Source organism: Oryzias latipes, chromosome 12 (assembly GCF_053564925.1).
Source record: "Oryzias latipes strain Hd-rR chromosome 12, Olatipes_Hd-rR_3.1".
NCBI classification, from domain to species: Eukaryota; Metazoa; Chordata; class Actinopteri; order Beloniformes; family Adrianichthyidae; genus Oryzias; species Oryzias latipes.
Genome location: NC_136248.1, coordinates 26,973,211 through 27,000,434, shown reverse-complemented (window position 1 = coordinate 27,000,434; position 27,224 = coordinate 26,973,211). Strand labels below are relative to the sequence as shown.

Here is a 27,224-nt window from a genome sequence, read left to right as displayed (position 1 = left end):
CAATGAGCTGACCTTAGAGGACATTGCTGCAACCAATGTGCTGTGCTGGGTGTGTTAGGTGGAAGGTGGAGACACAACGCTGGCCGACGTGGAAGAAGTCCCGACGAGTAGCCCCGATGGCTCCATTTCAATCAGCTCATCGTCTGGATCATCATCCAGTTCATCAAGAGGCTCTTCTTCAAGCTCTTTTGCCGGCAGAAGTGACAGCAGCTACAAAGAGGGAACCAACCCCGATGAAACCTACGACGACTACAACTACCCATACTCAGAATACTACGACACAACGCCTGCGCCTGGAGGCGACACCAGACGGGTCACCATCACTGACATTAACACCGGAGGCGGAGTCAACCTGGGAGCAGGGGGCAGGGTAGACTTGGAGTCCAGGACTGAAATAGAAACAGCGCTGTCAACCAACAGTGGAGGATCTACATTAACACTCAGCAACAAAACAACAGTAGGTGGATTCAAGTGTGCCTGATGTGTTGCAACAATTTGGTGATTTAATCCAACCCCTTTGATGCTGAGTGTCAAGGCAGTGGGTCCCATTTCTAGAGTCATTGGTATGACTCAGCCGTGGATTTGAGCTTACAACCTTCCAGTCTCAAGGGCCGTACACATCGGGACGAATATCGGCGCACGTTATTCGCCAGCGTTTTTCAACACGTTTTTTGTGTTCACACCCAAGCAATTTTCGCTGACGATGAGCCGAGTGAACATGCAAATTCATTCCTTGACATTAGATGGCGCTTAATGTAAAACAGAAATACTCCTGTACACAAGGTGGCGCTGCGCAACTTTACGCTTCTTAAACTCGCTTTTCACTCAGAAGAAGAGAGCAAGTATTTACGCGCTTGTCAGAATCATACAAAGAAAACATTAATATTTCAAGCACCAGTTGCTCCAACTCCAGTTCCAGCAATGAAGAAATTATTGTTCTGTTGAATAATGAAAGACGCCGGAAAAGACGCCGATTATCCCATAGCTACGAGAAGAGAAGAACATGAGGAGTTTTATCGACTGGTACAAGAGCTGAAAATGGATCATGAGCGTTTTCGGGGATATTTTAGAATGTCCGTCAGGGAGTTCGAAAATTTACTTCAACAACTGGTCTTATTTCTTCGCGGCAGTGTAGACGCTACTTTACGTATATTTTCTTCGCCGTTATGTATGTGTGCTCAGCAAGACAGTTTTGTGTTTGAGCGGCCCCAAGTTGTGTTTTACTGTAACTTCAGAAGCTCCAGACACGTGTGCAAAAGCGCCATTCTCATTGGTTGTATAGTTTTTGGTGCGTCAAACCAAAAAAACGAACCCGAGGCGTTTTTAAAAAAAATGACGCTTTTACGCGTGGCGTTTTTCGCGTCGGTTTGCACACTCACGTTGGTGCCCTTTGTTTAGTCATGAGGCGTTAAACGTCGACAAATATCGAATATAAGAAAAAAGTTACAATTTGACCAAAAACTGATCTTTAATTTCATTTTAAAATAAAAACATTTTGCTGGAGAGAAGTTTAGGAGTCACTGGGACAGCTGGGACAGAGTAACACTGGTCCGTCTAAGGTGCATCTCAGGTGCGTTGCGTGATAAATCCGTCCCACCAACATCATTTTTCATTGTATTTGTTGCGTCTCCGGTCCGTCTCCCCTCCCGGAGGAGTGGTTTGTCCTGCCACCCCTTATCGAGTAGTTCGTCCCGCTCTCTTCGTTTATCAAAAACACAAGCCGTCAGTTTGCATGTTTTGTGTCATAAATGATATTGTCCTTTCAAAATTAAACTTTTGTCGTCCTCTGGCGAAAATAGACGCCAGCGCTGTCTGCGGCATCAACATGCATTTTTACGTAGCATTTGTTTGTCAACAGGCAGAAAATGGATACGACTATGGCAATGGATATGAATATGGTTACTACCCCACTGACGACTTTGAAGGAGGCACTGGCAGCAGTAGCAGCAGCAGCAGCAGTGGCGGCAGCAGCATCAGCGGCAGCAGCAGCAGCAGCAGCAGCAGTAGCAGCAGCAGCAGCAGCAGCAGCAGCAGCAGCAGCAGTGGCGGCAGCAGAAGCTCCACAGTTTTGGCAGGGGGGGTCAACTTCAACCGCAGCTCCACCATCACCATTTCAGGAGGCTCATTTGGAGGAGGTTCTGTATCCGTTAGCGGTGGCTCGGTTTCCGGCGGTGGCGGTTCTGTATCAGCCGGAGGATCGGTTGCCGTCGGAGGTGGTTCCTCCTCTGCCGGATCCAGCGGGTCCGTCACCACCGGGACTGGCCTGGAAGGAGAGGACGACTACTTGTATTCTGACAAGTTCAAGGAAGACGACATCAAGCTTGACGATCTGGAGGAATACGGGGATTATGGCGATTATGACCCCGGCAAAGTGCTTCCTGTTGAGAGGGATGAGTACTTTGGACAGGTGAAAGAAAGAAAGAGTTTGGTAATCAGCTCTTCCTAATCAGTTTTGATGAGAACGGGGATCATGGTGTTTGTGTGCTCTGCATACAGGTGGATGGACTTCGTGGAGAGAAGGGCCAGAAGGGAGAACCTGCTATCATAGAGCCTGTAAGTAACACTGGAGCAGTCAGATCCACATGTAAACACAAGTCGTCCATTGCTACACAAAAACCCTTGTTTGGACTCTTTGTGTTGCTGCTTTTATAAGCTTTTCATCTGGAGCACACAGTTTGTGTACATCAGAGGGGAACGGAGACACAAATTCAGGTCTTCGTATGTGGGTCAAACAGACGTCAGTGAGGGAATCTGGCGGCGTTTGCTAATGTTTCTCCGTGACCCTTTGAGCGCACTCGTAAACACAAAGACAAACATCAGAAACAAAGAAATATAAACAGATGACACAAAAAGAGATGATTTGCAAACGTCAAATCCACTCCCTTTGCTTATCCAGTGCATTAGCCCCGCCCATTTATAATGTAATTAATTAATGACATCCGAAGTGACAGGCAGTAATGCACATGTAAGGAGTCTGGACATGCGGTGGTTGAGGCCAATGGGTTTAACTCCCAAAGCCGTGCACAGGCTTGTGTCACATGGTTGAGCGCAGACATATACAGAAGATAAATGAATGGACCAATCATTTGTGTGCTCTTGTGTTTCAGGGAATGTTGGTGGAGGGTCCGCCCGGGTCTGAGGGGCCGAATGTAAGTCCTTCCTCCTCAAAGATGAGATGATGATCATGTCAGCCATGTTTTATTTGCTTACATCTGAAGCAGTGGTGTTTACCTCATTTAAGAGGCAAAAAACTCCTTTCTCCCAACCGCTGCCAGAGTGGGATTTTTCTTTTTTGCTGAGTCAGGGTCTTCTGTTTGAAACAGGGTCTCCCTGGACCCCCAGGTGCTTCTGGCCCTCCAGGCAGCCCTGGAGATACAGGGGAGAGGGTAAGCAGCAGCGATTTTAGCAGGAAGGTGAAGATATACACCACCTAAGTGGTCCTGTGTGATGTTTTCAGGGTCTACCCGGTCGTCCTGGTCTTCCTGGTGCTGATGGTGTGCAAGGACCCCCTGGAACTGTCCTGATGCTGCCTGTAAGTAAATATTAATGAGCTCATTAAATCTGACCCCTCAGTGACCTAGACGTTAAGTACTCCCACCAAAGTTTTACTTGGATGTTTTTCTCCTTTATTTATTTATCGTTTTGTTGCCAGAATTTAAGCCCGTCTGTCCAGAAAGTTGCAAAACCGGCGGTGATCCGTCTGCAGCATCAACAGTTATCTAAACTTTCTCCGTTTTTTTCTCTCCTTTTTTTTTTACATTTGGAAGTCTCTCCATTCTGATTAATTGTACAGATGTGGAGCTGCGGTTTTAGTCTGGCTGAGACATGTGGCAAACTTCATCCGGACACGGACTATCCACTGGCAGCGAGCTGCAAATCTCAGTCCTTTGAGCTCCATGTCTAATGAGAAACATGCACCATGTTTCACCCGTGTTTCAGCACCTTTTTGGATGACATGTACCACAGTCTCTTCCAGATTGTCATGCATCAACTTTTGTTTTTTTTTTTTGGCCAAAACTCTGAGTCAGAGGAACATTTAGTCCCAGACTAATGAAGTTTGCTGTTGTTGATAGGAAACAACAATGATGATATTGGTTCTGGCTCAGGTTTCTTTTTAGCCAGCAAAGGAAGAGAGCCAGACAGGGGGAAAAGAAGACGACAATAGAGGATGGGTGGAGCTGGGGGCCGCAATTCTGTAACAAATCTAAGTGAGCAGGAAATTTGACAGATAGATGAAAAACTGAGGTTTGGCACAATCCGTATGAAAGCTGTTTATACTGAATGTCTGTAGAAGATGTAATTGAGCTCTCAAGTCCTCAAAAAACTGTTTGTGTTTTGCTTCTTGGTAACACAATGGTTAAAATCCTGCTGGTTTTGCTGTTTTGTTGTCACAGTCATTCCTCCTGAGAACTTTGTCATGTAAACTGAAACAAAAAGCCACACCTCCATAAAGAAAAAAAAACAAAAAAACAATTCTTTGTTGCATTACGTGAAAACCTTTTCGCCTAGGATGTAATACAGAGGACTGGCCACCAGATGGCAGCAGAGCAGCCATTTGCTGGTTCTGTTTAAAAAAATAAAAACGAGTGATGCTGAGCCCAGCATCAGGTTTGGAAGTAAAAAACAAATTAGATGTCATTTTTTTGTTTTGTTTGTTTTGATGTGTTACTGGATCAACATTTTAAAAATTTGGTGTCTGAAGATTCATAACCCCTTTTTTAATAGTAAAACATGTGCAATACAAAAGGCCTTCAGCTCTCATCTGTTTACACAGTCGTTGGACAGAAAAAGTTAAAAAAAAAAAATAATGGCAAAAATATGCTGTCCCTGATGCAGTTTAGGTTCAGTTCTGGAGGGGATTCTGGACAGAAAGGACCCGCTGCGTCGGCGCAGGAGGCCCAGATGCAAGCCATCATGCAGCAGGCCAGGGTAACAGACCACAACTAGACAATCGCTTGCTGCTTATTTTTTCATTACAAGAAAAAAATGTATTTTTTGGGTTTGATTTGATATTTTTATCATGTTTCTTTAAATTTTGTCGCCTCTATTTTGCAAAAGTCCACACCAAAACAGTTAAGAGTCAGAAGACTGCTCTTTTTACAATCAGAATAGATATTTATTTGCATTATTACTCAATGGAGGAGTTAGGAAAATTTGATTGGACTTTTACTGAATGTAGTTTAAAGCCAAATACTCCAAAGTAATATCATATAATCATGCCGTTTCTTCCACTTCTTAAACTGTTATAGATAGTAAAAAGGGATTCTTATAATTTTTAAATCAAGTTCCTGCTTGTTTTTTTGTTTAGATGGCGATGCGCGGCCAAACGGGTCCCATGGGATTGACCGGAAGACCCGGACCTCTGGTTTGGGATTCAAACTTATCCTATCAAAATCTACATGTTCAACTTTGGTTTGTCCCATTTTGATACATGTTTGGTCTGATATCAGGGTCCTCCAGGTGCTCCAGGTCTGAAGGGAGAGTCAGGGGAGGGGGGCCCTCAGGTGCCACTTTTTTTAAAAATCTTTTTATAACCATAAATATTCTTTAAGTGAAATTTCTGAGCATTAAAATCCACAAAAACAACATCTGCTTTTCACTTCAGGGACCCCGTGGACCCATGGGATCTGCTGGACCCCCTGGAAAGCCTGGCAGGAGGGTCAGTAAAGAAATGTTGTTTGTTGTATTTCTGAGTGTTTGTTTGTGAAGACAGAGCAGGAAGGTTCAAATCAGGTCAGAATTGATTTAATGAGCCGTAAAATCTGCAAACAGATGTGCTGAACTGTTGTCCCCTTTTAGGGCCGTTCTGGAGCAGACGGCGCCAGAGGAATGCCAGGACAGACCGGACCCAAGGCACGTAGTCGGCCAGTGATCCTCAGCGGTTCGTGGTCCCTGTGTGTTTGAATCTTTGTGTTTTTCTGTGCTCATCAGGGAGACAGAGGCTTTGACGGTCTGGCTGGACTTCCTGGTGAAAAAGGCCACAGAGTGAGTAGACTTGTTGGTTCATTGAAATGTTTTTCCAGCATGAAATACTGATCTGTGTTCATGTCTTCAGGGAGAAGCTGGCCCTCAGGGACCTCCAGGTTCTCCTGGAGAGGACGGCGAGAGGGTAATGCGAGAAGAAAAAAAAGCTCTAGTTGAAAAACATTTCTTGATCCCACTGCTCCATCTTTGAACCTCCTTCCTCAGTCTGCTCAGCTTGATCTCATCTCCACCTGCTTCACGGTTCCCTCTGTGGCCTTTGCTATCTCCTCCATTATCATTCAGTGTCTGCTTCTCATCCTGACCTGCTCCATCTCTTTCCCAGGGAGATGACGGAGAGATCGGACCCAGGGGACTTCCTGGTGAACCGGTGAGAGATTGCACGTTTCATCATTCAAACAGAAAGGTTGTATGTTGGGGGGGTGTTGCTGTCCATGTGGATGTCTGTTAGTGGAGAGGTTGTGATGGAAGACGTAGTTGATGCACACTCTAGGATCATCAAAAAACATCAGAGAGGAGGCCACAAAAAAAGGAAGAAAAAAAAAATCAATGTGTCGTTTTCAGATGCCTCCACCAGGGCGTGCTGCATCAGCTTGAATACCTGGTTAGAAAACAGGCTGGGGGGTGATTTTTAATAACTGTGGGAACTGTGTTCAGCAGAGGAAAAAAACAGCTCTCATTTTCTCACTGTTGGTTGTTTCGGCATAACTCAGCCTGTTGTTGTTTCTACTGATGCTATTTTGACAATCGTTCTTGTTTCAACGTGATTTGAGAGAAAAATCAATTGTTTCTCTTTCTTCTTAAACACAGAAAATCAAAAACTTGTACAGAATCTTCTCATTTACTTCTAACGCTGGAAAAGTTTCATCCTTCCAGAAATGGCTGCAAAAATACATCCAAGATTATTTCTCTTTTTTGAGGGAGGGAGAACTTCAAATCCCTTTTGCTTGAAATATAGATGTTTGGGTTGTTTATTAATTAAAAAATCCGCAAGAAACAAGAATATGAATGCATGCATCATGCTTTAAATGCATAAAAAAATCATATTAATTGCCTAACATATTATTTCAATGCATTATTGATTTACGTGACATTTACTATTTATTTATTTATTTATTTATTTATTTATTTATTTATTTATTTATTTATTTATTTATTTTTTTACCTTGTCCTGTCCAACAGCTGGGCAAACAGATGAGAGCTGAGGGCCTCTTGTGTTGGACATATTTTACTTTAACAAGAGGGGTTATTAATCTTCAGACAAACCAAAGGTATGTCTGAATAAACCCCTTTTGTAATTGAGGCCAAACTTTATTAATTTCAAACATGTTTGAAGATCTTTGGTGTTGGACCGGACGGAAAAGGAAAGAGGGGAAGAAGAGAGAGGGACGTTAGAAAGAGGGGGGGAAGGAGGGTGATAGTAGGAGGGGAAGGGGGTTAAGACCATGAAGCAGCATAGAGCAACAAGTTTACTGGTTGTTAATCACCATGGTAAGGCTCAAATGCAGTACAAAAAGGGCGGAGCCTGTCCACACACACACCCAAGTGTCAAACACACCTGCTAGTTGCAAAAATGTCCATCTGTCGACATGTACACAAAACAGATAGTGCTCACACGCATACTTATGCCTTAAAACCAACTAGTGTGAAACATTTCAGTCATTCAGTCACGCAAACCGCCAGTGCAAAGGTGAGCCAACACCCGTGCTCAGGTGAGTGCTCATGTTCTTCTAATATGGATGGTGGAATGTGTAAAGAAGGAAGGAGAGCGCCCAGCCATCCCCACCCCAAGACCCCCACCGCAGCAGCAGCGGCAGCCGGAATCCCCCCACGCCACACGGAAACCGGCAGGGAACAACCGCCGCCCGGGCGACCAAGCCCGCCACCCAGGCCAGGGCCAGCAGGACCGCCGCAAGGCCCCCCAGAGCCAGAGAGCAGGGAGGCACAGAGGGAAAGAGAGGGCCGCCCCAGCCCAACCAGGAGAACAGCCCCCCCGCCGCGCCGGGAGAGCCCAACGCAGGGCCCCACCGGAGAGGGACGCCCACAGCCCCAGACGAGCACCCCACCACCACCCAGGAGTTCCGGGCATCCCCCCGCCCCAACCCCAGGTACGAGCCAGGACCCCCCAAGGGAGACCCGCCCCGCACTCCAGGCAGCCATCCGCCCGGCCCACGGTTGGTCCAGGGAGGAGCAAGGCAGGGGCCCGCCGCCCCCGCCCAGGAGGGGGGAACCCCGGGGAAAAAAGAGGGCCCACAAGGGGTGTTGTAAATATGGCCCGACCAGGCTCGGCCACAGTTGGAAGTTAGGCGGGGCCCAGCGCTCAGGAGCAAGGACCAGAACCCACCCCCCAGGGACACCAACACCCCCGGCTCAGATGTAATGTGAACCCCCCCACCGCGCGGAGAGAGCACCGCCGGGCCCAGGAAGCCGGCACCCCGGGGACACGGCCGCCGCTCCAAAGGGGCCCGTACCCCCCACCAGGGAAGAGGCAGGGGACAGATGGTCCTAGGTCCCACCTTCCTTGCAAAATGTGTGTGCGTATATGTGTGTTTAAGAGGGTGTGTGTGTGCATGTGTGTGTGTTTATGTTGGGATGTATATATTGAGGGGGGAGGGGTGTGTGTACTAAGGGGGGTGCAGTTAAAATTGGCGGGTAGGGCACTAAGGGGACATCTCCTGATTACTCACAGTGATGTCCCCTCACCCTCCCCACCAAGGGGCCCTAAATGTCTAAGGTGCGGTTAAAATTGGCGGGTAGGGTGCTAGGAGGACATCTGCTGCTTGCTGGCAGTGATGTCCAAGCACCCCCCCTACCAAGGGCCCTACATGTCTAAGGTGCAAATAAAACCGAAAGAGGGGGGGCCCACTCCATACGGCAGCCATAGGAGGGGGGGCCACTGCCTAGTAAACCCCCCCCCCCCCAAGGCCCATCGCAGGCTAATCCCCCCACCCCCTCACCCTATTATGAGGTTATATGAGGAAGGGGGTAAGTTGGGGACAGCTGGTAGACTGTCCCCCGGTGGTCAAACAGCTGTCCCCCGCCCCCCCCCCCCCAGCAAGGGGGCCAGGCCCACCCAGCCCAGGGGCCCCACCCCCGGAGGCGCCGACACCCCAGGCCCAGCACCACCCACCCCACACAGAGGGAGAGGAGCCAGAAAGCGCCGGCCCCCCCCGGAGCAAGCCCAGGCCCCCACCCCCAAACGCCGGCCCTAGAAGAGCTCTGGTCAGGCCTCGACGGGACCGAGGCAGCCAACCGGCCGGGGAAACCGCCGATGGCCTCAGCGGAGACCCCGACCCGTCAACCCCCCCTGCCCCGTACCAATAGTGGCCCCCCCCCCTCCCCCAGAATGCCCCCCCACAGGACAGGGCCGACAAGACCCCCCACCCCACCCCTCCCCAGACCCCGCAGCCGAAGCGGATGACACCCAGAGCGCCCGGGGGCCCCAAGAGGGTTGTCCCGTCCCGCCCCAGAGCCAGGGAAGGGCTGATCCCAGCCCCAGGCGTAGATGGGAACATTTACTATTTATTTACTCATTCTATATAAGTATTCTAAATATTTCCCTTCTATATATTTTCTTACTTATTCTTTATATGTACCTATTCTTTATATATGTACTTAATTTACTTACTCCTCTATTTACTTTTTGTTTGTTTGATCCGATAGCTAGTGAGCTGAAATTGTACCATCACTTGTTTTTTTACTTTGAGCTGCCATGATGATCGAATTTCTGCTTGTGAGATAAATAAAGTTAAATTCAATTGAATCAAAACCGGGGAAAAAAGGCATTTTTGTTCATAAAAAAGAAATGTTTATATTTTTTCAACCGAGCAGGTTTTGCCTCCATGATTGGATCAGTTTTTGCTCTGATTGAACATTGCATACCATCTCAAAAACAACAACAACAAATTAATAAAACGTCTGTCTTCTTCCAAATCAGCCCAAAAAACCTAAGGATCCCCTCAGCGTCAGGCAAAGTGCCGTCTCCAGAAAGAAACATTAATCAAAATGAAACATCGTTGTGAGTTTGGGTCAATCTTCTCCCATGTTTATGTGAAATCTTTCTTTTCCAAGGGACCTCGTGGTTTGCTGGGACCGAAAGGACCCCAAGGACCTCCTGGACCTCCTGTGAGTCCTCTCATCTCCACACAGATTGTGTTTGGAGAGCACATCCCAGCTTTTAGCATCTCAATACTTCACTTTTTTCCTCAGATGGGGATGTAGAATAGGTTTTACACCAAAATCCTTTGTTCATTTGTAGATTTTCATTAAAGGGAAGCTTGGATTGAATATTTTCCCGTATTTATGTTTTAATAATCTGCACTTTTTGCATCAGGGCGTCACTGGAATGGATGGCCAACCTGGACCTAAAGGAAACATAGTGAGTGAAGCACAAGCAGCTAAAGCTACTGACACTTTCACTGCAATCTTCAATAAAAAAAGGCCTTGTGAGGCTTTTACCTGCTCCATCACTGACTCACACAAACCGACGCTACACAATCGGGCCGCACAATTCCAGCTCAATTTCCACAAAGCGCCTGGTTGTAATGAGAGGATATCTGACGGCAGCAGCTCCTCTGCTCTGTTGGGAATCTCCCAACAAGGTGGAGATGGAAGATCAACAACTTTCCCTGACTCCTACTCTCAGATAACATCCCAGCCTTCAGTTCCCCCACAAGGAGAAGGCTTCTAATGTTTGAGCTTCCTCTGCCTCTGTCATTAACAAAGTGAGAATCTTCTGTTGTCAGTGGAAGATATTGATCCTAATCCACCGACAGTGTTGGCTAAATTCCTTTTTTTTTTAAAGTGATTGATTACTTTACTTTAGAGACTGGATGAAATTGTAATTAAAATACTTTACGCATCAATTTTTGCTTTTTTTCCCACTCATTCAAATTCTAAAAGGGAAAAAAAAAGAAAGCACAAATAAGATCCTCTTGTCTTTCATTTAACTTTATTTTTAAAGAGATGACCTCGTTCAAAGTATGAACCTGGTTGAAGACATGGCTTCAAATTCAGACAACGGGGTGAAAAAAATGACACAAACAGAAATTGAAACACATGTGGTCTATGCCACTTCTGAAAGTGAGATGTGGGGGGAAAAAAGCCTATATCCATGAAATGACATCCATATCTATCAAACCGGAAACTACTAAATGCCTTTTTCCTCCTCAAATGCAGAAAGAAGAAAAGAAAATCATTCTGACTGGAGGGGGCTGGAACCAGATCAAATATAAAAGCTTTTAAACAAAGCTAAAGTGAAATAACACAAAACCCACAACACAAAATAGAAATGAAAATGTACAAAACCAATCTAACGTAAAGGTTTAAGTAAATGATGGTAAAGGTTTTAACAAATACTAAGTGTCTCAGCTTTGTGAAGCTGTTCTGGTTTCTTCAGTCGGTTTTGGAGAAGATTCTCTCAGTTCTCAGTTGGTTCTGAAGCCGATTCTAAATCAAATTATTTCTTGAAACACACTTTACTTTGCGTTACCCCCCCACCACTGTCCGGCGACTAGTTTGTTCTTATTCAAGATACTCATCCACATCAGCTGTTTTTTAACTAGCAGAAACATTTAGACTGTTTTCCTTTTTTAGGGTCCTCAAGGAGAGCCAGGTCCTCCTGGACAGCAAGGCAACCCAGGTGCTCAGGTTCGTACACAGCAGGTCACCAGGCATCAATATGGTTCTATAATCTATGACCAAAAAGTTCTGATCAGAAATCTTCTCACTACAGGGACTTCCAGGACCTCAAGGAGCCATCGGTCCTCCAGGAGAGAAGGTAAAAAGCTTGGACTAGTAAACAAAACATGTTTTAAAGGGAAAAAAGGAAACAAATGTTAATGCAAAAACTTAGAAATGCTTGAATTCCTAAATTATCATCTGGATGGTTCAGTTGATTTACATCATAGCAATGCATTTTGTAAATTTATGTTAATAAAATGCAATCATTTTAAAATAAAAGTTCAACTTTTCTATGTATTGCTGAGGGATTGTAACTTTTTAAGTCGACCCGATTTTACCGCATGCAAAAAATGTAATTTTTTAGTTTTTAGTGCAAAAGAATACAAAATAAATGAAGAAAGTGAATACAAATCAGAACGAAAAACTCCTAAAATGATGTATTTTCAACAAGCTGCAAAGCGTTGCCATGGCAGCTCCGCAGTAATTTTAAGAAAAAGGGCAAAGTTCATGTTACTTGAAATACTTTTTTTTTCACCTCTGCTCATGGAAATATACCACAATGTCTCAAAAAAAAAAAAGGCCCTCTGGATACAACCTTTGTCCTTCTATGAAAGACATCATTTTTTAAGTCAAACTCAAATCACATTTTTTTTAACTACTGAAGACAGATTGGATGTAACTCAGACACACAAAAATTAGACATAAACATCAAGCAATTATTTGCAATATTGCAGTGATTTTCCTCACAAAGATCACTTCACCAATGGTAAACATTCACACACAAATAGGTTTTCTCCAAAACAGAGTTTGCTCTTTCAAGTAAATCGTGGTTGCTAGGGGAAAAAAAAAAAATTACTTTAACGTAGAGTCATGAGACTTGATACATACATTTTTCAGCCCAATTCATTCAAAAAAGGCAATGGTTGCTATGGATTTATCACTTATGTAGAGGCAATAATGTTGAATCAAAATGAAAAAATCCTGCTAAAACATACAAAATGTACCACATGTTTTAGATTCAATTTTAAATCAATTTCAGGCCATAGTTGAGCCTCTTTTCAGATTTATCCCTCATTACATTTTTTCTTTTATTCACAACTGTAACTAAAAAAGTTTTTTTCTTTTTTTAATTGTTAGTTTTGTAATTGTATGTTGCCTCCAGGACCAGTTCCCCTTCATTTTGTCGCTAATATATTCATATCTGACATTAATATCCTTTCTAGATAAATGAGAAAAACTATATAATTACTGCGTTCTATAGATATTAAACCTGTATTCACCACCATTTTCTTGTTTTCTCAAGGGTCCAACTGGAAAACCAGGCTTACCAGGAATGCCAGGAGCTGATGGTCCACCTGTGAGTCCCGCGTTTCCTTTCCCTGAAATGAAGTGTGTTTTCCCTTTGGTTCCCGGTATTTTGGTGTTAATGTTTAGAGCAAAACATACTGAGATAATCACTGAGTAGAATCATGACGCAAACACCTTCACACAGCTGGAGCACCAGCTTAAACAACACCAAGGGCCTCACATGCAAAGGCAGACACCTGCAGCAGTGACACATGTGTTTTTGGAGGGGCACCAGGTGCCATCTTGGAGGAAAATAGGGCGAGAGAGGTGGGGAGGTATTAAAAAACAAAGATGGTTTTACAAAAAAAAGGTGTTTTTTTAAAGTGACTCACCGTTTCACACGTTTTTCTTATTTTTGCTTTAACCAGTTGCGTACATCCAGTCGTATTTCGTAATTCTCTATACTAAAAACCCATCAGTGCTTTGTCTCATTAGAACACCGTTCCTTTTCCCACCAGTTTTTTTCTCCACAAGGCATCGATGTGTGTTTTTGTGTCTTCTACTCCGCGTGCACGTTTATATTGTGCAGTCCCAAGATGGCTGCAGTTGTGGCTTTTAGAGCACAGTAATAGCTGCTAGTGCCTCTAAAATGTAGCGCATTAAAGATGTAAAAAAAAAGAAAGTCCCCTAATGAGAATGAACTCAAAAAGCCCTTTTTCCAATTTCCCACTTAGATTCGTCCTCCAGCAGTTTTACAACCTAATCTCTCTTTTTAAAGAGCTGTTGTAGTATTTATGGTGGTAATTATACAGAAACGCTGTTCAGTAATATTGCAATTTATAATTTACAGGGTCACCCTGGGAAAGAGGGTCCAACTGGAGAAAAAGGACACATGGTGGGTTCCTCCTCTGTTGATCCACTTCAACCTTCCATTTAGTCTGCTTCATTCATTCAAACTCTTTTACTGCTCTTGTGTCCCAATTTAGACCCATTTGCATAATAGATTCAGAATTAAAGTTGATCAAATAAACTCTACTGTCTAAATGCGTGTCTCTAGGGCCCTCCAGGACCTCAAGGGCCCATTGGTTATCCTGGACCCCGAGGCGTAAAGGTGAGATTCTTCGTGATAAAAGCAGAAGGCTTTTATTTTTTATTTTTTTTATTTTAATGTTCATGAGTGTTTTTGCAGTCTAGCGTCTTTGTTTCCCATGGTGAGTAATTTTGTGAAAAGCCCATAAAAGAGCAGCACGAGTCGGTTCAATTCCTCTGTGTTTACATGAAGATATTGTTGAAGAACTGAAGCCATCTGTGGCCACGTCAGATGGAGCCAAGCCCAATCACAGAGGCAGTTCTTCTCATGTTTGGTGCCATTATTCACCGTCGGAGGAAAGACAAAAATCAGCCAGTAATTCTTCAAAAGTGTCTGATCCAGTCACTACAGAGGCCTTCATGGGAGTGACTCCCCTATTGAATGGCTCTGATTTATCAGAAAGATATTAAGGATCATCAGCGTTCCAATTGCATCGACCTCGGACAAACCTAAAGACCCACTCCAATGAAAATGCTGTTTTTAACATGTTCTTGTGGCATTTTTCTGATGGTGGTGGACATATATAAGGAAAGTTAATCTCATCATTGTATTTTTTGAGTATTTCTTTTTTTAAATCACTTTAAATCACAGACAGAAAAATTTGCTTTTTTCTGGCTCAACATCCCAGCTGGATTAATCCAACATTGCTCTGCATTTTTTTGAACCAGTAATGTTAGGTTGGGGGTGTGATGGGCCGTAAGCTGGCAGGTGAGCGCGTATACAAATGAATGACAGGAAGTGAGGGAGCACACTTACTCTCACTTACTCTCATGGCATTTCTAATTAACTCCTGCGGTCTGCAGAAACTATGTCCTAGAAAAATACTGTTTTACAAAAAGTGAAAGACCACTGGGATTTCTTTGATAGATCAAAAGATGATTGAAGTGGGTCTTTATGGAATACAAGTTTTAATACTGCTCAGTATCTGTGCCTCCCATCAAAATGACCTGCTGACCTGTAAGCTTCTGTCTGCTGTTGCATCGCAGGGCGCTGATGGCGTGCGTGGCCTCAAAGGAAACAAAGGTGAAAAGGTAAGAATAGTTGAATCTTTGCAGCTAAAAAATGAAAGTTGATTTAAGATGCTTACAATGGTGGTTATACTGAAAAAAGAATAAAAAACAACCTTTCATGGTTTCTGTAGCACCTGGCACCCTCATTAGGTGTTTCAAAGCATTTGAAATGATAACATTTACGCCCCAAACTGAATTTCCTGCTGGTTTCTTTACCAGGGAGAAGACGGATTCCCCGGATTCAAGGGAGACATGGGAATCAAGGGCGACAGGGTGAGGCTTATCGCTTTTTTATGTCACACTTTGACTGGAGGAAAACAAAACGATCTTAAAATGTTGTTTGACACACAGATCTCCAGATGAGCCTTTGGACAATACTATGGTCACACAGAACACGATTTGCGCATTAAATTCGCATCCGCTGGCTCTTTTTGACAAGTCAAATTTGTTGCTCAATGTTTGTCCAAAAATCTGTTCATAAACTTGACGCACCTGATGCATATGGGAGGAGTGATAGATACACATGGACCATATCAGATGATGTTGAGAAACAAGATTTATCTGTTTTAAAGAGTTCTACAAAAGCTTTGGCGATCCTGTCTCCAAGTCTAGGTTCATGAGATCATTTAGAGTCCTAGTTTAACAACTTGTTGCCTCTTATCAGTCTTAAGTGGTGGTGGGAGGTATTATTGTTTCCATCAAGTTTAGGAGGAAAACGATCAGATTCTGCACGTTGGTTTTTTCCTTGACATGTCACTCACCAAAGCTGAGTTCCTGATAGGTTAAGATATTTGAACTAGAAACACTGAACTGCAACGCCTGAAACATGCAAACAATGTTTCAGGCATAATGTAAACATTACCGCCGCGTCTGATGCTCAAAACGTGCCACAAAGCATCTCAACGCACCTGTACATTGAATTAACTGGACGCACCTGCCGTGCAAATCCCATTCGGTGTGAACTTATCTCAACAAGTTGCCTTAGACGTATCACCTTTGTGTTGGCCGCCATGTTCAAGTAAAAGTTCTGACCAATCTTGTGGCGAATATGCAAACACACGCCGGCAGCTTTCGGATTATTTTCCGTCTCTTCTCAGCCAGTTCTTTCGTCTCTGATTGCAAGAGAAGAATCTCCCTTTTGCTTCCCCTTGTGAAGGGATTTAAGCTGTCAAGTTGCAGGAGAAATGCCTCCTCCGATGAGGGACATAACTCAGCCTTCAAACATTTCCGCTGTCATATTTTACTGAGCCGTCTGCTAAAAGGAGGAGGAAGGAATCAATGCCACTTTGAACGGCCCTCAAGTCCCACAAGACACTTCAGTTTTCCTCTGGAGATGTTAAAGATCTAAACAAAACTGAAAAGGAGACTGTAACGTTTGAAGCAGCTCGTGTGGTTGCTCATCTGAAAGGTTTTTTTTCGTTGATGAGGTTACAGGAATGAGTCAGTTTGCTTGATGGTGTTTCATGATGGTCCCTGCAGAAGCGCCTGGCTGTCAGGGCGAGTTTGTAGTCTGTAGCGTTAGTCCTGCAACCAGGGAGGAACAAGGCTCTGATGCCTTTAAGGGCTTTTGCTTTAGTCACAACTGCCCTTAGGGGTGGATACGGGCTGTCTGCCAGTGAAAAATGGGCAAACCTGTGTGGGGCATGGGGCGCACATGAAATTCCTAGATCCTAGACCGCTCAGCGAGCCCGTACATAGAAGATGTTCATGCACGTTTTTCTATCCACATGCTGAGGGTGACAGCTCGCAGAGAACACCACAAAGTTTAGTAAGAAGGATGTAGACGAAATACAGCCATGTTCTATGAAATTTCAGTCCAGTACGTGCACCTTACTGATGACCAGAGTGTGATGTAAGATCAGCGTACAACAGCTTCACTCATACGTCAAAAGCCTGTGTGACTTCCGCTAGCCTTACAAATACTTTACAACTCACTTGCCACACGAACGAAAATGGTTTGTCCCATTTTCATGACGTCCCTCAAGGAGCCTCAAGGGAACTGCAAGACACACCGGCATTCCCTACAAACTACGTTCACCCAGTGCAAAACTGGCACGTTTACTCAAAGCTATGCACATTTTTAAGACCGTTTCCGGGCTCTGCGTTCAAAGCCTGCGACCATTGAGCCCGCGTTGAAAGTTAAACCAGGTTGAATCAATCAGGAACTTTGATTTTGCAGTGATGTATGGATGACATCTCCTTTAATTCACAGAGATACCAATCGTTTGAAGATTGATAATGAAGGAGAAATTAATAACTGTGGTTTGTGCCCTGCTGGAGTTATGACACTAAGTCCTTCATATTTCAAAAAAGAGCTGTAACTGAAAAAAAAGTGGAGAAAGATTCATGGGATTTGCACCGCTTGGACATTTCGCACCTAATCTCTTCCAACATGCGCTAGTAAATAGTAGAAAAAGAAAATGAAGAAGCCCCTCCCATCTTTTCCAGCATCAAGTGTGAAATACATAAGGGCTAATGGCCGACGAAGTATGCATGATCACTTTTTAACGCACGCCGTGGAAACCTGAAAGTGTCTGATGGTTCAGGCCATAAACCCGCTTATACCATGGTCATTTACAAAAGAAATAAATAGTAACCCGTTTTTAGTCCTTAATTCTTGTTTTTTTCCAATTTGGATCACTTTTCTCACAAAAAGCGGACTATTTGTTACACGCCGCACCGTGTAACAAATAGTGTCGCGTCAGCGCCACACCACCGCTGCAGTCAAGACTCAGCGATATAAAGCGATATATATTTGTGCTGATCTTTCCGATGGGTTGAATAAAGCATCAGTTCAGAGAGAATGTTCACCTCTTACTGCTTGTTTTTGTCCAAATGATGAAGCAAAAGGTTGTTTTAAAAAAGCCGGCGCAGTGATACAAAACATTTAAGCTACGTGACCGGAACTTCTTTTTTCACAGTGCGGTTATCCTGTTGTATATCACTTTTTAATGCACACCCAGCAGCCAATAAGAACCGAGTTTTCACCCGGACCATGGTATACATGTTTAAGAACCTGCATTCATTGCATTCTTGAATATGCGTCACATGCCCGGTGTGTGTGTGTCATAGTTTTAAAATGCAGTTGCTCCTCTTTACGAGGCCCGGACAACCCGGACAACCCAAAAACCTGCAGCATCAGTACAGATCATATGGGTGCACGGGACTAAGGCTTTTCCTGACAGCAACTTTACCCGTTTTTACCACTTTACCAACAATTTATCAAAAGAAATTGTAGGACCTCATTAATTCTGCAGGAAAACTCACTTTTTGTGCACAAACATTACCCAGACTAGCAGACATTTAACGCCTCTGAATCCAGAATAAATGCACCCTTATTTGTCTTGAAAAGTTTTCCACTTCACAGAAACAGAGTCCGCCAGGCTAACAGATCTAATAAAAGCTGCTTGCTGAGTGATGTTCTTTGTTATTCAGGGAGAACTTGGACCTGCAGGGCCCAGAGGGGAAGACGGTCCCGAAGGGCCAAAGGGTCGCTCTGGACTCCCAGGAGATCCTGGTCCAATTGGCCCCGGTGGTGAGAAGGTGAGCTGCTATTAGCTGGACCACGCTGGAAGCCCACAGGCAACAACTCACCGACTTTATTGTGTGTTTAGAAAGAAAAGGACTTTTTCCTCAAGTGCTTTGTGCTTTATTCTGAACCACCTGGCTGCTTTTTCACCAACTCGGAGTATCAAAGACCCGAAGAACATGCAGTTCTTTAGCCAAAACATTTTCATGGATCAAACATTTTATTCAGCAGTTTTCTGGGTTTTCTTCCAAAAGATTTAGGGGGAGAAAACTATTTTATGTGTTTTATTTTCATTAACTCAAGCTGAGTTTCCTTGTTTTTTCCTCTTGAACCAAGATGTTAACCCGCTCTGAGAGTGGATCCAACATTAGTCGCTTCTTATCGTTTCTACTGTAATATTTGAGCTCTAAGTGCTGCTACACTGAGAAGAGTGCACTAAATAATTTATTTTTCTGTGGATGCACAAATCTGAACGGATTGCTGGGAGGTGCAGAGCAGCTTTGTGTAAAGTGTGGGGTCATTTGGTTTATTGCTTTGGGGCAGAACAAAAAAAAAAGGCAACAAAAAGGGAAATAAAAACTGAAGATTGAGCTGATCTGATAAAAACCAGCATTTTCCCGTCTCTACTCTGACTCTCACTTAAAGTAATAAGTCTGTGAAAGGAAAGAGAAAACAGATTTTATTCTATTATTCGCTGGATTTTTACCTGTTCGTAACAATCAGAAGAAAAATGACATTTTTGTAATGTGACAGCATCCTTCTCCTTATTTGATGAACTGAACGTTTGGAAAATGACGAAGCAGGGGTAGTGATGCAAAATTTAAAGGCAGCAAATAGTTAAAAATAAATAAATAAATAAATAAATAAATAAATAAATAAATAAATAAAGACATGGATCACGGAAATCGGGACTGTTGTTCAGCTCTTTTCTAAATTGACTAAAAACAAACAGAAAAGATTGAATTTATTTCAACATTTTACAGGATAGGATTTATGAAACTATAATCAATCATCATGTTGCTGTCTGTCATGATTCCTCACAGCATTTCCTGCTTCATCAGCTACATCCCTTTTTTTTGCAGCCATAAAAAGTCATTAAGAAGCTCACCGTCTTCTTAAAGAACAACCTTTTGAGGGGCTACTGTTCCCAGACTGTATTCTGACTGATCGGAGATGAGAAAGATGTTCTAGGGGTTCCGATTTAAGCAACGTGGAGCTCTGGCAAACATTTTCAAAGTTTCGCAGGCATTTCTGACAGATTCTGCTTGCAAAGTGACCCAACTTTGCAAACTTTTGCTCCTGTGTACAGGAGAGAAAATATGCATTGTACAGCTCTCAGAGCTAATTTCCCTCTGCAGTCCCCAATATATAAAAATAATACAAGAATTAGCTTAAGCATTTTTTCTGTAACAGATGCTTTTTTTTTTAAATAAATGTAAAATAGATGAAGGTCAATGTAAAGGTGTTTACATCAGAGGAACATTTATGGTTTGGTATTTAAGGATTCTTTTCTGCTTTTATCTACTTATGGTGTTATTTAAACTAAGTGTAATGATGACCTTGATTTTAATCACTTGTTTTTGTTTTTTCAAAGAACCATTTGCATTTTTGAAGGAGCAGAAAATAAAATATTAGTGTTTTATCCCGCTTCCTGCAGGGTAAACTCGGAGTTCCTGGTTTGCCGGGATATCCAGGACGACAAGGACCAAAGGTAACTTGCAACCATTTTCAGTCACACAGGTGATGTTAATGAACACAACTTAGATTGAATGAAAAAAAAAACTCTTTTAAGCATTGCCAGTAATCAAAGAGCAAAATACAAGTGTTGTCCCTGAGATCATGAATTTCTATTTTTGTTGCCTGCAGGGATCTCAGGGTTTCCAAGGCTTCCCAGGTGCCAATGGAGAGAAAGGAACTAGGGTGAGACACAAAAAAAACAACTAATTATTGTTTTTTTTATTTCTACACTGTATGTGCTTTAGTGCATCATCTGCTTTGTTTGAAGGAAGGTCCATTAGCTTCCCTGAGAGAGCTTTGGTGGAACATACAGTTCTCCATTTGTGAGGTTTATGAGCTCAGACAGAAGGAGATAATGAAGCTTCCCGAACATGCAAAGATGGAATTGTTTCCTTATTAAAGAACCACCCACCTTCTACCACTGTATTATTGAAAGGCTGTCATTTATCTACTCCAGTATGATGGATTATTTTGTACCAGGAAAGCAGCAGTTGATGCTAAAAGGTCACAGTGGGGTTGAAGATCGCCGCTCTAGAGCAGCAGCCTGCAAACCGAGGCTTTGGAGCCACATGTGGCACTATGACCCCCTCCTTTGTGAAAAAGAAAATGTTGTTCACTTTAAAAAGTAAGGTATTTTTCAAACTAAACGACAAAATAAAAGATTTAGGTAAGTAAAAGTTTATACAGCGAGGCTCCGGATCACAGTGCCCACAGTGCTCCATCAATCAGATCAGTAATTCCCCAAGGTTAACAATTTTGACATTGACATTTTTGAGGGCTGTGTACCTTAGGAATCAATTTGAGGTCAGTAAGCACAACTACCTTTCAGATTTAAGGTGCACTGAATTTTAACCAGGATTTTAAGGTGGACTAGAGTGCAGCAAATGGTCCAAAATGTGTTATAGCTCTGAATTAATTTTTGTTTTTTAGATTTACAAATTTCTGGCTGAGATGCGTCAACAACAATAGAATACATTTTTATATACGTATATGATAGATACCTTCAGATATACATATACTACTAAACTTGCTACATTCAGCTGATCCTATGTGCCTCAAGTTGTCTTTTATTTTGAAAGGAAGTTGTGTAAACCTCTGTCAAAAGTTACGATCTATTTCAGGTCAAAAGGTTTATGTTTCATTTCTGCCAAAAAGTGTATGTAAAGTTATAATAATAGCAATACCATGAATGCAAATCAAAGGTGAAGTTAGACGTAGTGGGTCCTACTGGGTTGTGTTTGATGAGAAATCCACCTGGTTGTCTCTTCAAGTGTTGATGGTTGCAGACCCCTGTTCTAGAGGTTTCCGTCCTTTGATCTCTGTGTTCTTGGTGTCTGCAGGGAACAGGAGGGAAGCCAGGGCCGCGTGGACAGAGAGGACCGACGGTAAGCCTTACTCAGCACACTCCAGCTTGTCCACAGATGGTGAACTTGGCACCTGAGGGACAGTGGAGGCTCCACCCGGCCACTCCTGAGGGAATTCCGCCTCTCAGGAGCTTTGCTTTGATTTCTAAAGGCATGTTGATTTCTTTAGGGGCCTCGAGGAGAGAGAGGGCCGAGAGGGCCAACTGGAAAAGCTGGACCAAAAGTGAGTAAATATACCTTTTTATTAAAAAAAGATTTAATTATGTTTTACTTGAATAAAAATTCCTAAATGTACCAACATTTTTTTGAAATTGCATCAGTTGCTCCAGTGGGTTATTGTCTCCTGCAGCCATGGGCTCTCTTGTCGTTATGGCAACCATGCTGCATTCAAGTCAGAGCGACTGAAAAATGTTTTAATAAATGAAGGTCTGTGGCCCCCCCATCCCTGTCTAAAAAAGGCACACATGCTGGATACAAATTTTTTTTTAAAAACAACAAAAAACATTTTGTGGAAATGCTGACATATGCCCAGATAATATCTCAGCTTTGTGAAATGTTAGATTGTTATATAAAGACTCATACTTGGGTCAGGTGTATACATTTTCAAGATTTAGAAAACCGTCCTCAGATGGTTTTTCCGTGCTAACTGATTTAATTTCATCATAATTTTTATTATCTTAATAGTAATAATAATAAAAGATGTATCAGTTGGTAATGTGGAGCAAATCCAGTTTGTTCATGCCTTGCTCATCCCTGCCTTGCTTTTTTATATTGAGACTTTTTACTACAATTTTTCTCTATTTGTATTTTAGTTTAAGTAAATGTTTTTGCATAAAATGCTCCTCAGATATTATTTAAATTAATTACAAACAGCACTTCTTATTTTTTTTTAAACTTTTCTTACATCCCTATTTTTTGGCGTTTAGATCATACACTGTTTTGTTTTTTTTAATTCTATTCATTTTGGTGATCAGGTTCAACATTTATCAATAAACTTTTGTCCTTATAGATATGTATATTCCTTTTCTGATAAGTTTCTTATTTTTTTGTTTATTTAAATTAGATCTCTATAAAAGCAACTAAACTTCTGTAACAATACGTACGTTTTTCTTACTATTCTTAACAACAGCAATAACAGTAAAAGAATCTTTCTTTATGATTTTTATTTGGAAATTCTCACACTTTTCAGCCCTAGACCTTACATTTTGAAGACTCTTAAAGACCCCCTCTGATGACAAGTTTTTTTTTTTGGTGTTTTTAACGTGTTTTTGAGGTACTCTTCTGAAAATGGAGGACGTATATAAAGAAAATCAAGCTAGAAACTGCATTTCTGAGTATTTCTTTCTTCAAATTGTTGTGAATCAGGAGCAGATGAAAAAAACACCTGTTGGATGAAGCTTGTATTTGTGACATAGAACAAACGATGGGTGGGTCACATGCTCTAAGCAACAGAGAGGGGAAGGGGGGCGGGGTTGCTCCGCTCAGAGCTGAATTTCTAAACTTTTGCCACCATGCAGAAACTATGTCCTAGAAAATGAATAGTTTTTTATATGTTTTATTTAGGCTAAAATGGCATGATCGTAATAAAAAGACAACTGGAATACTTTTAACAGTAGATCAAAGATGATGGGAGTGGCCTTTACGGTCAAACCCCTTGAAACGCAGTTAACTTTTGTTCGTATCTCTTCAGGGTAACTCAGGAACTGACGGCCCACCTGGACCTCCCGGAGAAAGGGTACATATATTTGTTGATGATGAACCATTTTTATTGTGATCAGTAATATGCAGATATTGATCTAAAATCGTGTTCATTTTAGGGTTTGCCAGGACCTCAGGGACCAACGGGTTTCGCAGGACCAAAGGGGCCTCCTGTGAGCCTGAACTCACCAAAACAAACTTGTATTTTCAGTGGTTTATATTATATTCATGGTTTTGTGAATCTCACAGGGACCCCCAGGGAAGGACGGCCTGCCTGGACATCCCGGACAGCGTGGAGAGACTGTGAGCAGATGATCATTAAGCTCCTCTATGTTTGGTTTTCTGGTGAATTTATTGTTTAATTTGTTTTTGTTTTTTAGGGCTTTCAAGGCAAAACCGGCCCTCCTGGTCCTCCAGGTGTGGTTGGACCTCAGGTGAGTTGCAGCCACTAAATTATTCCAGCTTGATTTACATATCTAACATCTGTACAGAAACATTTTTTGTTGAAAAAAAAAAAACAACAACCAAAAAACAAGGGTTGTGAAATTTGGGAGAATGTGTTTCAATACAATTGCACATGCACAAAAACGCAGGCTGCAAGTTGATCAGCCAGAGCTCTTTAGTCCAACAAAAGTAGATTTATTGTTTTGCCTGCTTTGTGTGAGCCTTTGCATCCATTATGCATGATCATTTAATAGACTTTCCCTCCAAGCAGAGCTGCTAATGCCAGTGTGTGGGCTTTAATGGGTACTAGGCCTCCCACACAGCAAATGTTCAGCTTTTTCTCTCGTGCTCTGTCAAAAACGCACAAACTTGATGTGTAAAAATGATGGATTTTATTCACTTTGTCTCTGCTGGTGTAGTTTGTGTTCTTCACACCTCCTCTTCATATTTGTTTGGGTTTCATTTGGCGAATGTTTGCAACTTTAGGGACCAACTGGTGAAACTGGACCAATGGGAGATCGAGGCCACCCCGGACCCCCGGGCCCACCCGGAGAGCAGGGTCTTCCAGGTGCTGCAGGAAAAGAGGGAGCTAAGGTGAAAACATTTCATGTTCCCAATTATGTTCAGAAGTTCCCAAAATTGACCAGTTTTTTTGTGTTTTTGGGGAGGCAGGGTGACCCAGGTCCTGCTGGACCTGCTGGTAAGGATGGCCCTCCAGGCCCAAGAGGTTTTCCTGGAGAGAGAGGTCTTCCTGGTCCTGTGGTTAGTGTTATTTTCTGTCCTATATTTTGGAAATATTACAATATTTAGATGACTTTTTTCAAAGCTTTATTATTTATGGTTATTACACAGGAAATTGAGGGCTACAAAAGAACATTTGAAACATTTTTACAACATTCCAAATGATATTCCCAGATAATCAACAAGCAATTGATTTTTTTTTCACCTCTCGAGGAATCATATATTATTCACTCCACCAGCTCATCTTTAGCCTGCAGCCTGTTTGCTGCTGTATTGGTAAATAACAGGCTTTTTCATCTGATCAGCTCTTAGGAGGCAACCTGAGGTTTTCCGCCTCGTGCTGAGCTAGTTTGAAGATAAAGAGTTGGTTTGGAGGCAGGATATGTGCTTGCCCAACAAATGTTTTTGTTTTCTGAAGCTTTGATTTGCCATCACTCCGCAGGGGGCTCACGGCCTGAAAGGCAACGAGGGTCCTCCTGGCCCACCTGGCCCTGCTGTGAGTATCAGACAGCTATATCTTTACTCCACCTTCCCTGTTCTGTCTCCGACTCTGGAAAGTTTCTCCTCTTATGTAATACTTCTTTATATAATGCAGATGAGGTTGATTTTGTGCTTTAGTTGAAGAGTAAATTGTATTTATCTTGCTATCTATTGACACTGTTGTAGGGTTCCCCTGGTGAGCGAGGTCCTGCTGGTCCAGCCGGACCTACAGGCCTCCCTGGACGTTCTGGACCACAGGGACCTCCGGGACCTGCTGGAGAGAAAGGCGGACCGGTAATAACAAACTCTGCATACATCAAATACTACGTACACACCAAGCAAACGACGCACATTCAAAGACAGGCTGAACGCGAGCTCTTAAATGCAGTTTTAGCAAATGGGGTTGAAACCAGGCTGTTGTTACCCAATACTAGTACATGCAGCTACGGTTGGAAGAGGTTTGGTGCGAGATGTCAAAGCGGTGCAAATCTCCCGAATTTTGCTTCAGGCTTTTTCTTTCACGGCTCTTATTCTGATAAACAAAAGACTTTGTGTCATTTAAATTTGGTTGGACACAAACCAAAAATATTCATTTGTCCATCATGATCCATTTACAAACAGTTTGCACTTCCATAAAAAACACTACCAAATCCGAGTCCCAGATTGGTCAAAGTTCCAGCGGTTTAACGTTTAGTGTCGTTTCGTACATAGATTTCAAAAATTGACTTAAAAACTAGCATGAATTAATGCAAGGGTTTTAAATGTGCAGTAGACGTGAATCTACATAGACTTTCCATTAGAAGTGGTCGCTTGAACACTTGTTTTGGAGGCTGGTGTGAACGTAGCTTTACATCCAAACTTCATGCCAGTCGGTTTCCATTTGGGAAAAAAAAACGTAACAATATTTTAATGATAGGGAGAGAAAGGACCTCAAGGCCCTGCTGGAAGAGATGGTATTCAAGGACCTGTGGGTCTGCCAGGACCTGGAGGACCTCCTGGACCCCCTGGAGAAGATGGAGATAAGGTAACATCTGCTTATGAAAGTATGACTCTTCAAAGTTATATCTTTGCTTGCCGTCTACCTGCCCTTTTCATCCATCCCATCCCATAACCTTATATCTTTACCAGTGACCTTAAAAACAGTATTTGACTAACTTTCTTTGATTTTCATATCTTTAAAAGGCTAATCAGCCGTGTTGATCTTTTGTTCTGCTTTGTACACACTGACAAAACGAGCTCTGGGATTTTGTTTGTGTCAAAAGTGACACATCTTCCCATCTAAAAAAATTTAGAGATCTGCCGAGAGATGCTAAGAAGATCATCTTATCCTTTGAAGAAAAGCTTACGAGGGGTTCCTGCCGTGCAGACAGACGCACCGACTGAGGATGTTTGCCATGCAGATTAAAAGAAATCCTGCATGCAACTGTTTTCACAAATGTAGACACTTCCTCATCTAAGTCCTGTCTACAGGGACCAGACAGCTCAGAGATTCATTTTGGAGACAAATACAGTTGTCTGAGTGAAACTCGGAGGAATTACAATCTCCAACACAGAAGAGGCTTTAAAAAGTAGAGCAAAGGGCCCAAATTTTAAGGATTTTTGCATCATATTTTTCATATTCTTTTTGCCAATAACCCATGAAACTGCTTTAGGTGTGAAGATATCTTTTAGAGACAGAAAATATGAAGTGCAGAGTCCTTATGGGATACTTTGCTTCATGTTTACGATAAATGTGAAAATTGTTGTTTGATCATTTTACAGGGAGAGCTCGGAGAACCGGGGCAGAAAGGAAGTAAAGGGGACAAAGGGGAACATGTGAGTTCTTGATGGATTTTTATTGGTCAAAATGTTGATACTTTGAGCTTTTCTTCCGCCCCATTTCCTTTTGAGCTGCTCATTGCTGTGTGTTTTCTGTAGGGTCCCCCTGGTCCCACCGGCCCTCAAGGACCTGTTGGAGCACCGGGTCCTGCTGTAAGTGTCTTTTTTTTGGCACTCCCATCCTCTGTCCTCTCCTGTATTGGATTTAACTTGATGCTGCTTTGTGCAGGGGGCCGACGGTGAGCCGGGTCCCAGAGGTCAGCAGGGTATGTTCGGCCAGAAAGGAGATGAAGGATCAAGAGGCTTTCCTGGACCTCCAGGTCCAGTTGGATTGCAGGTTAGAACAGTGATGAGTAGAGTGT

The 27,224-nt window shown here is 42.8% G+C and overlaps 1 protein-coding gene across 2 annotated transcripts in view; it reads left to right on the top strand.

The window, feature by feature from the left end:
• The window catches only part of col5a1 (procollagen, type V, alpha 1), an 87,687-nt gene that overhangs the window by 46,240 nt on the left and 14,223 nt on the right, over positions 1–27,224 (top strand). For both annotated transcript variants that reach the window (XM_011481505.4, XM_011481504.4), the window contains exons 7-46: positions 59–457; positions 1,859–2,407; positions 2,497–2,553; positions 3,108–3,149; positions 3,324–3,386; positions 3,458–3,532; positions 4,837–4,929; positions 5,309–5,365; positions 5,451–5,504; positions 5,606–5,659; positions 5,800–5,853; positions 5,932–5,985; positions 6,056–6,109; positions 6,308–6,352; positions 10,054–10,107; positions 10,316–10,360; positions 11,578–11,631; positions 11,717–11,761; positions 12,968–13,021; positions 13,802–13,846; positions 14,009–14,062; positions 15,028–15,072; positions 15,271–15,324; positions 18,487–18,594; positions 20,238–20,291; positions 20,447–20,500; positions 21,658–21,702; positions 21,851–21,904; positions 23,372–23,416; positions 23,499–23,552; positions 23,629–23,682; positions 23,760–23,813; positions 24,310–24,417; positions 24,496–24,585; positions 25,007–25,060; positions 25,231–25,338; positions 25,961–26,068; positions 26,806–26,859; positions 26,962–27,015; positions 27,092–27,199. In XM_011481505.4, the coding sequence (XP_011479807.1) occupies positions 59–457; positions 1,859–2,407; positions 2,497–2,553; positions 3,108–3,149; positions 3,324–3,386; positions 3,458–3,532; positions 4,837–4,929; positions 5,309–5,365; positions 5,451–5,504; positions 5,606–5,659; positions 5,800–5,853; positions 5,932–5,985; positions 6,056–6,109; positions 6,308–6,352; positions 10,054–10,107; positions 10,316–10,360; positions 11,578–11,631; positions 11,717–11,761; positions 12,968–13,021; positions 13,802–13,846; positions 14,009–14,062; positions 15,028–15,072; positions 15,271–15,324; positions 18,487–18,594; positions 20,238–20,291; positions 20,447–20,500; positions 21,658–21,702; positions 21,851–21,904; positions 23,372–23,416; positions 23,499–23,552; positions 23,629–23,682; positions 23,760–23,813; positions 24,310–24,417; positions 24,496–24,585; positions 25,007–25,060; positions 25,231–25,338; positions 25,961–26,068; positions 26,806–26,859; positions 26,962–27,015; positions 27,092–27,199 (3,306 nt within the window). The remainder of the gene's footprint in view (positions 1–58; positions 458–1,858; positions 2,408–2,496; positions 2,554–3,107; positions 3,150–3,323; positions 3,387–3,457; positions 3,533–4,836; positions 4,930–5,308; positions 5,366–5,450; positions 5,505–5,605; positions 5,660–5,799; positions 5,854–5,931; positions 5,986–6,055; positions 6,110–6,307; positions 6,353–10,053; positions 10,108–10,315; positions 10,361–11,577; positions 11,632–11,716; positions 11,762–12,967; positions 13,022–13,801; positions 13,847–14,008; positions 14,063–15,027; positions 15,073–15,270; positions 15,325–18,486; positions 18,595–20,237; positions 20,292–20,446; positions 20,501–21,657; positions 21,703–21,850; positions 21,905–23,371; positions 23,417–23,498; positions 23,553–23,628; positions 23,683–23,759; positions 23,814–24,309; positions 24,418–24,495; positions 24,586–25,006; positions 25,061–25,230; positions 25,339–25,960; positions 26,069–26,805; positions 26,860–26,961; positions 27,016–27,091; positions 27,200–27,224) is intronic.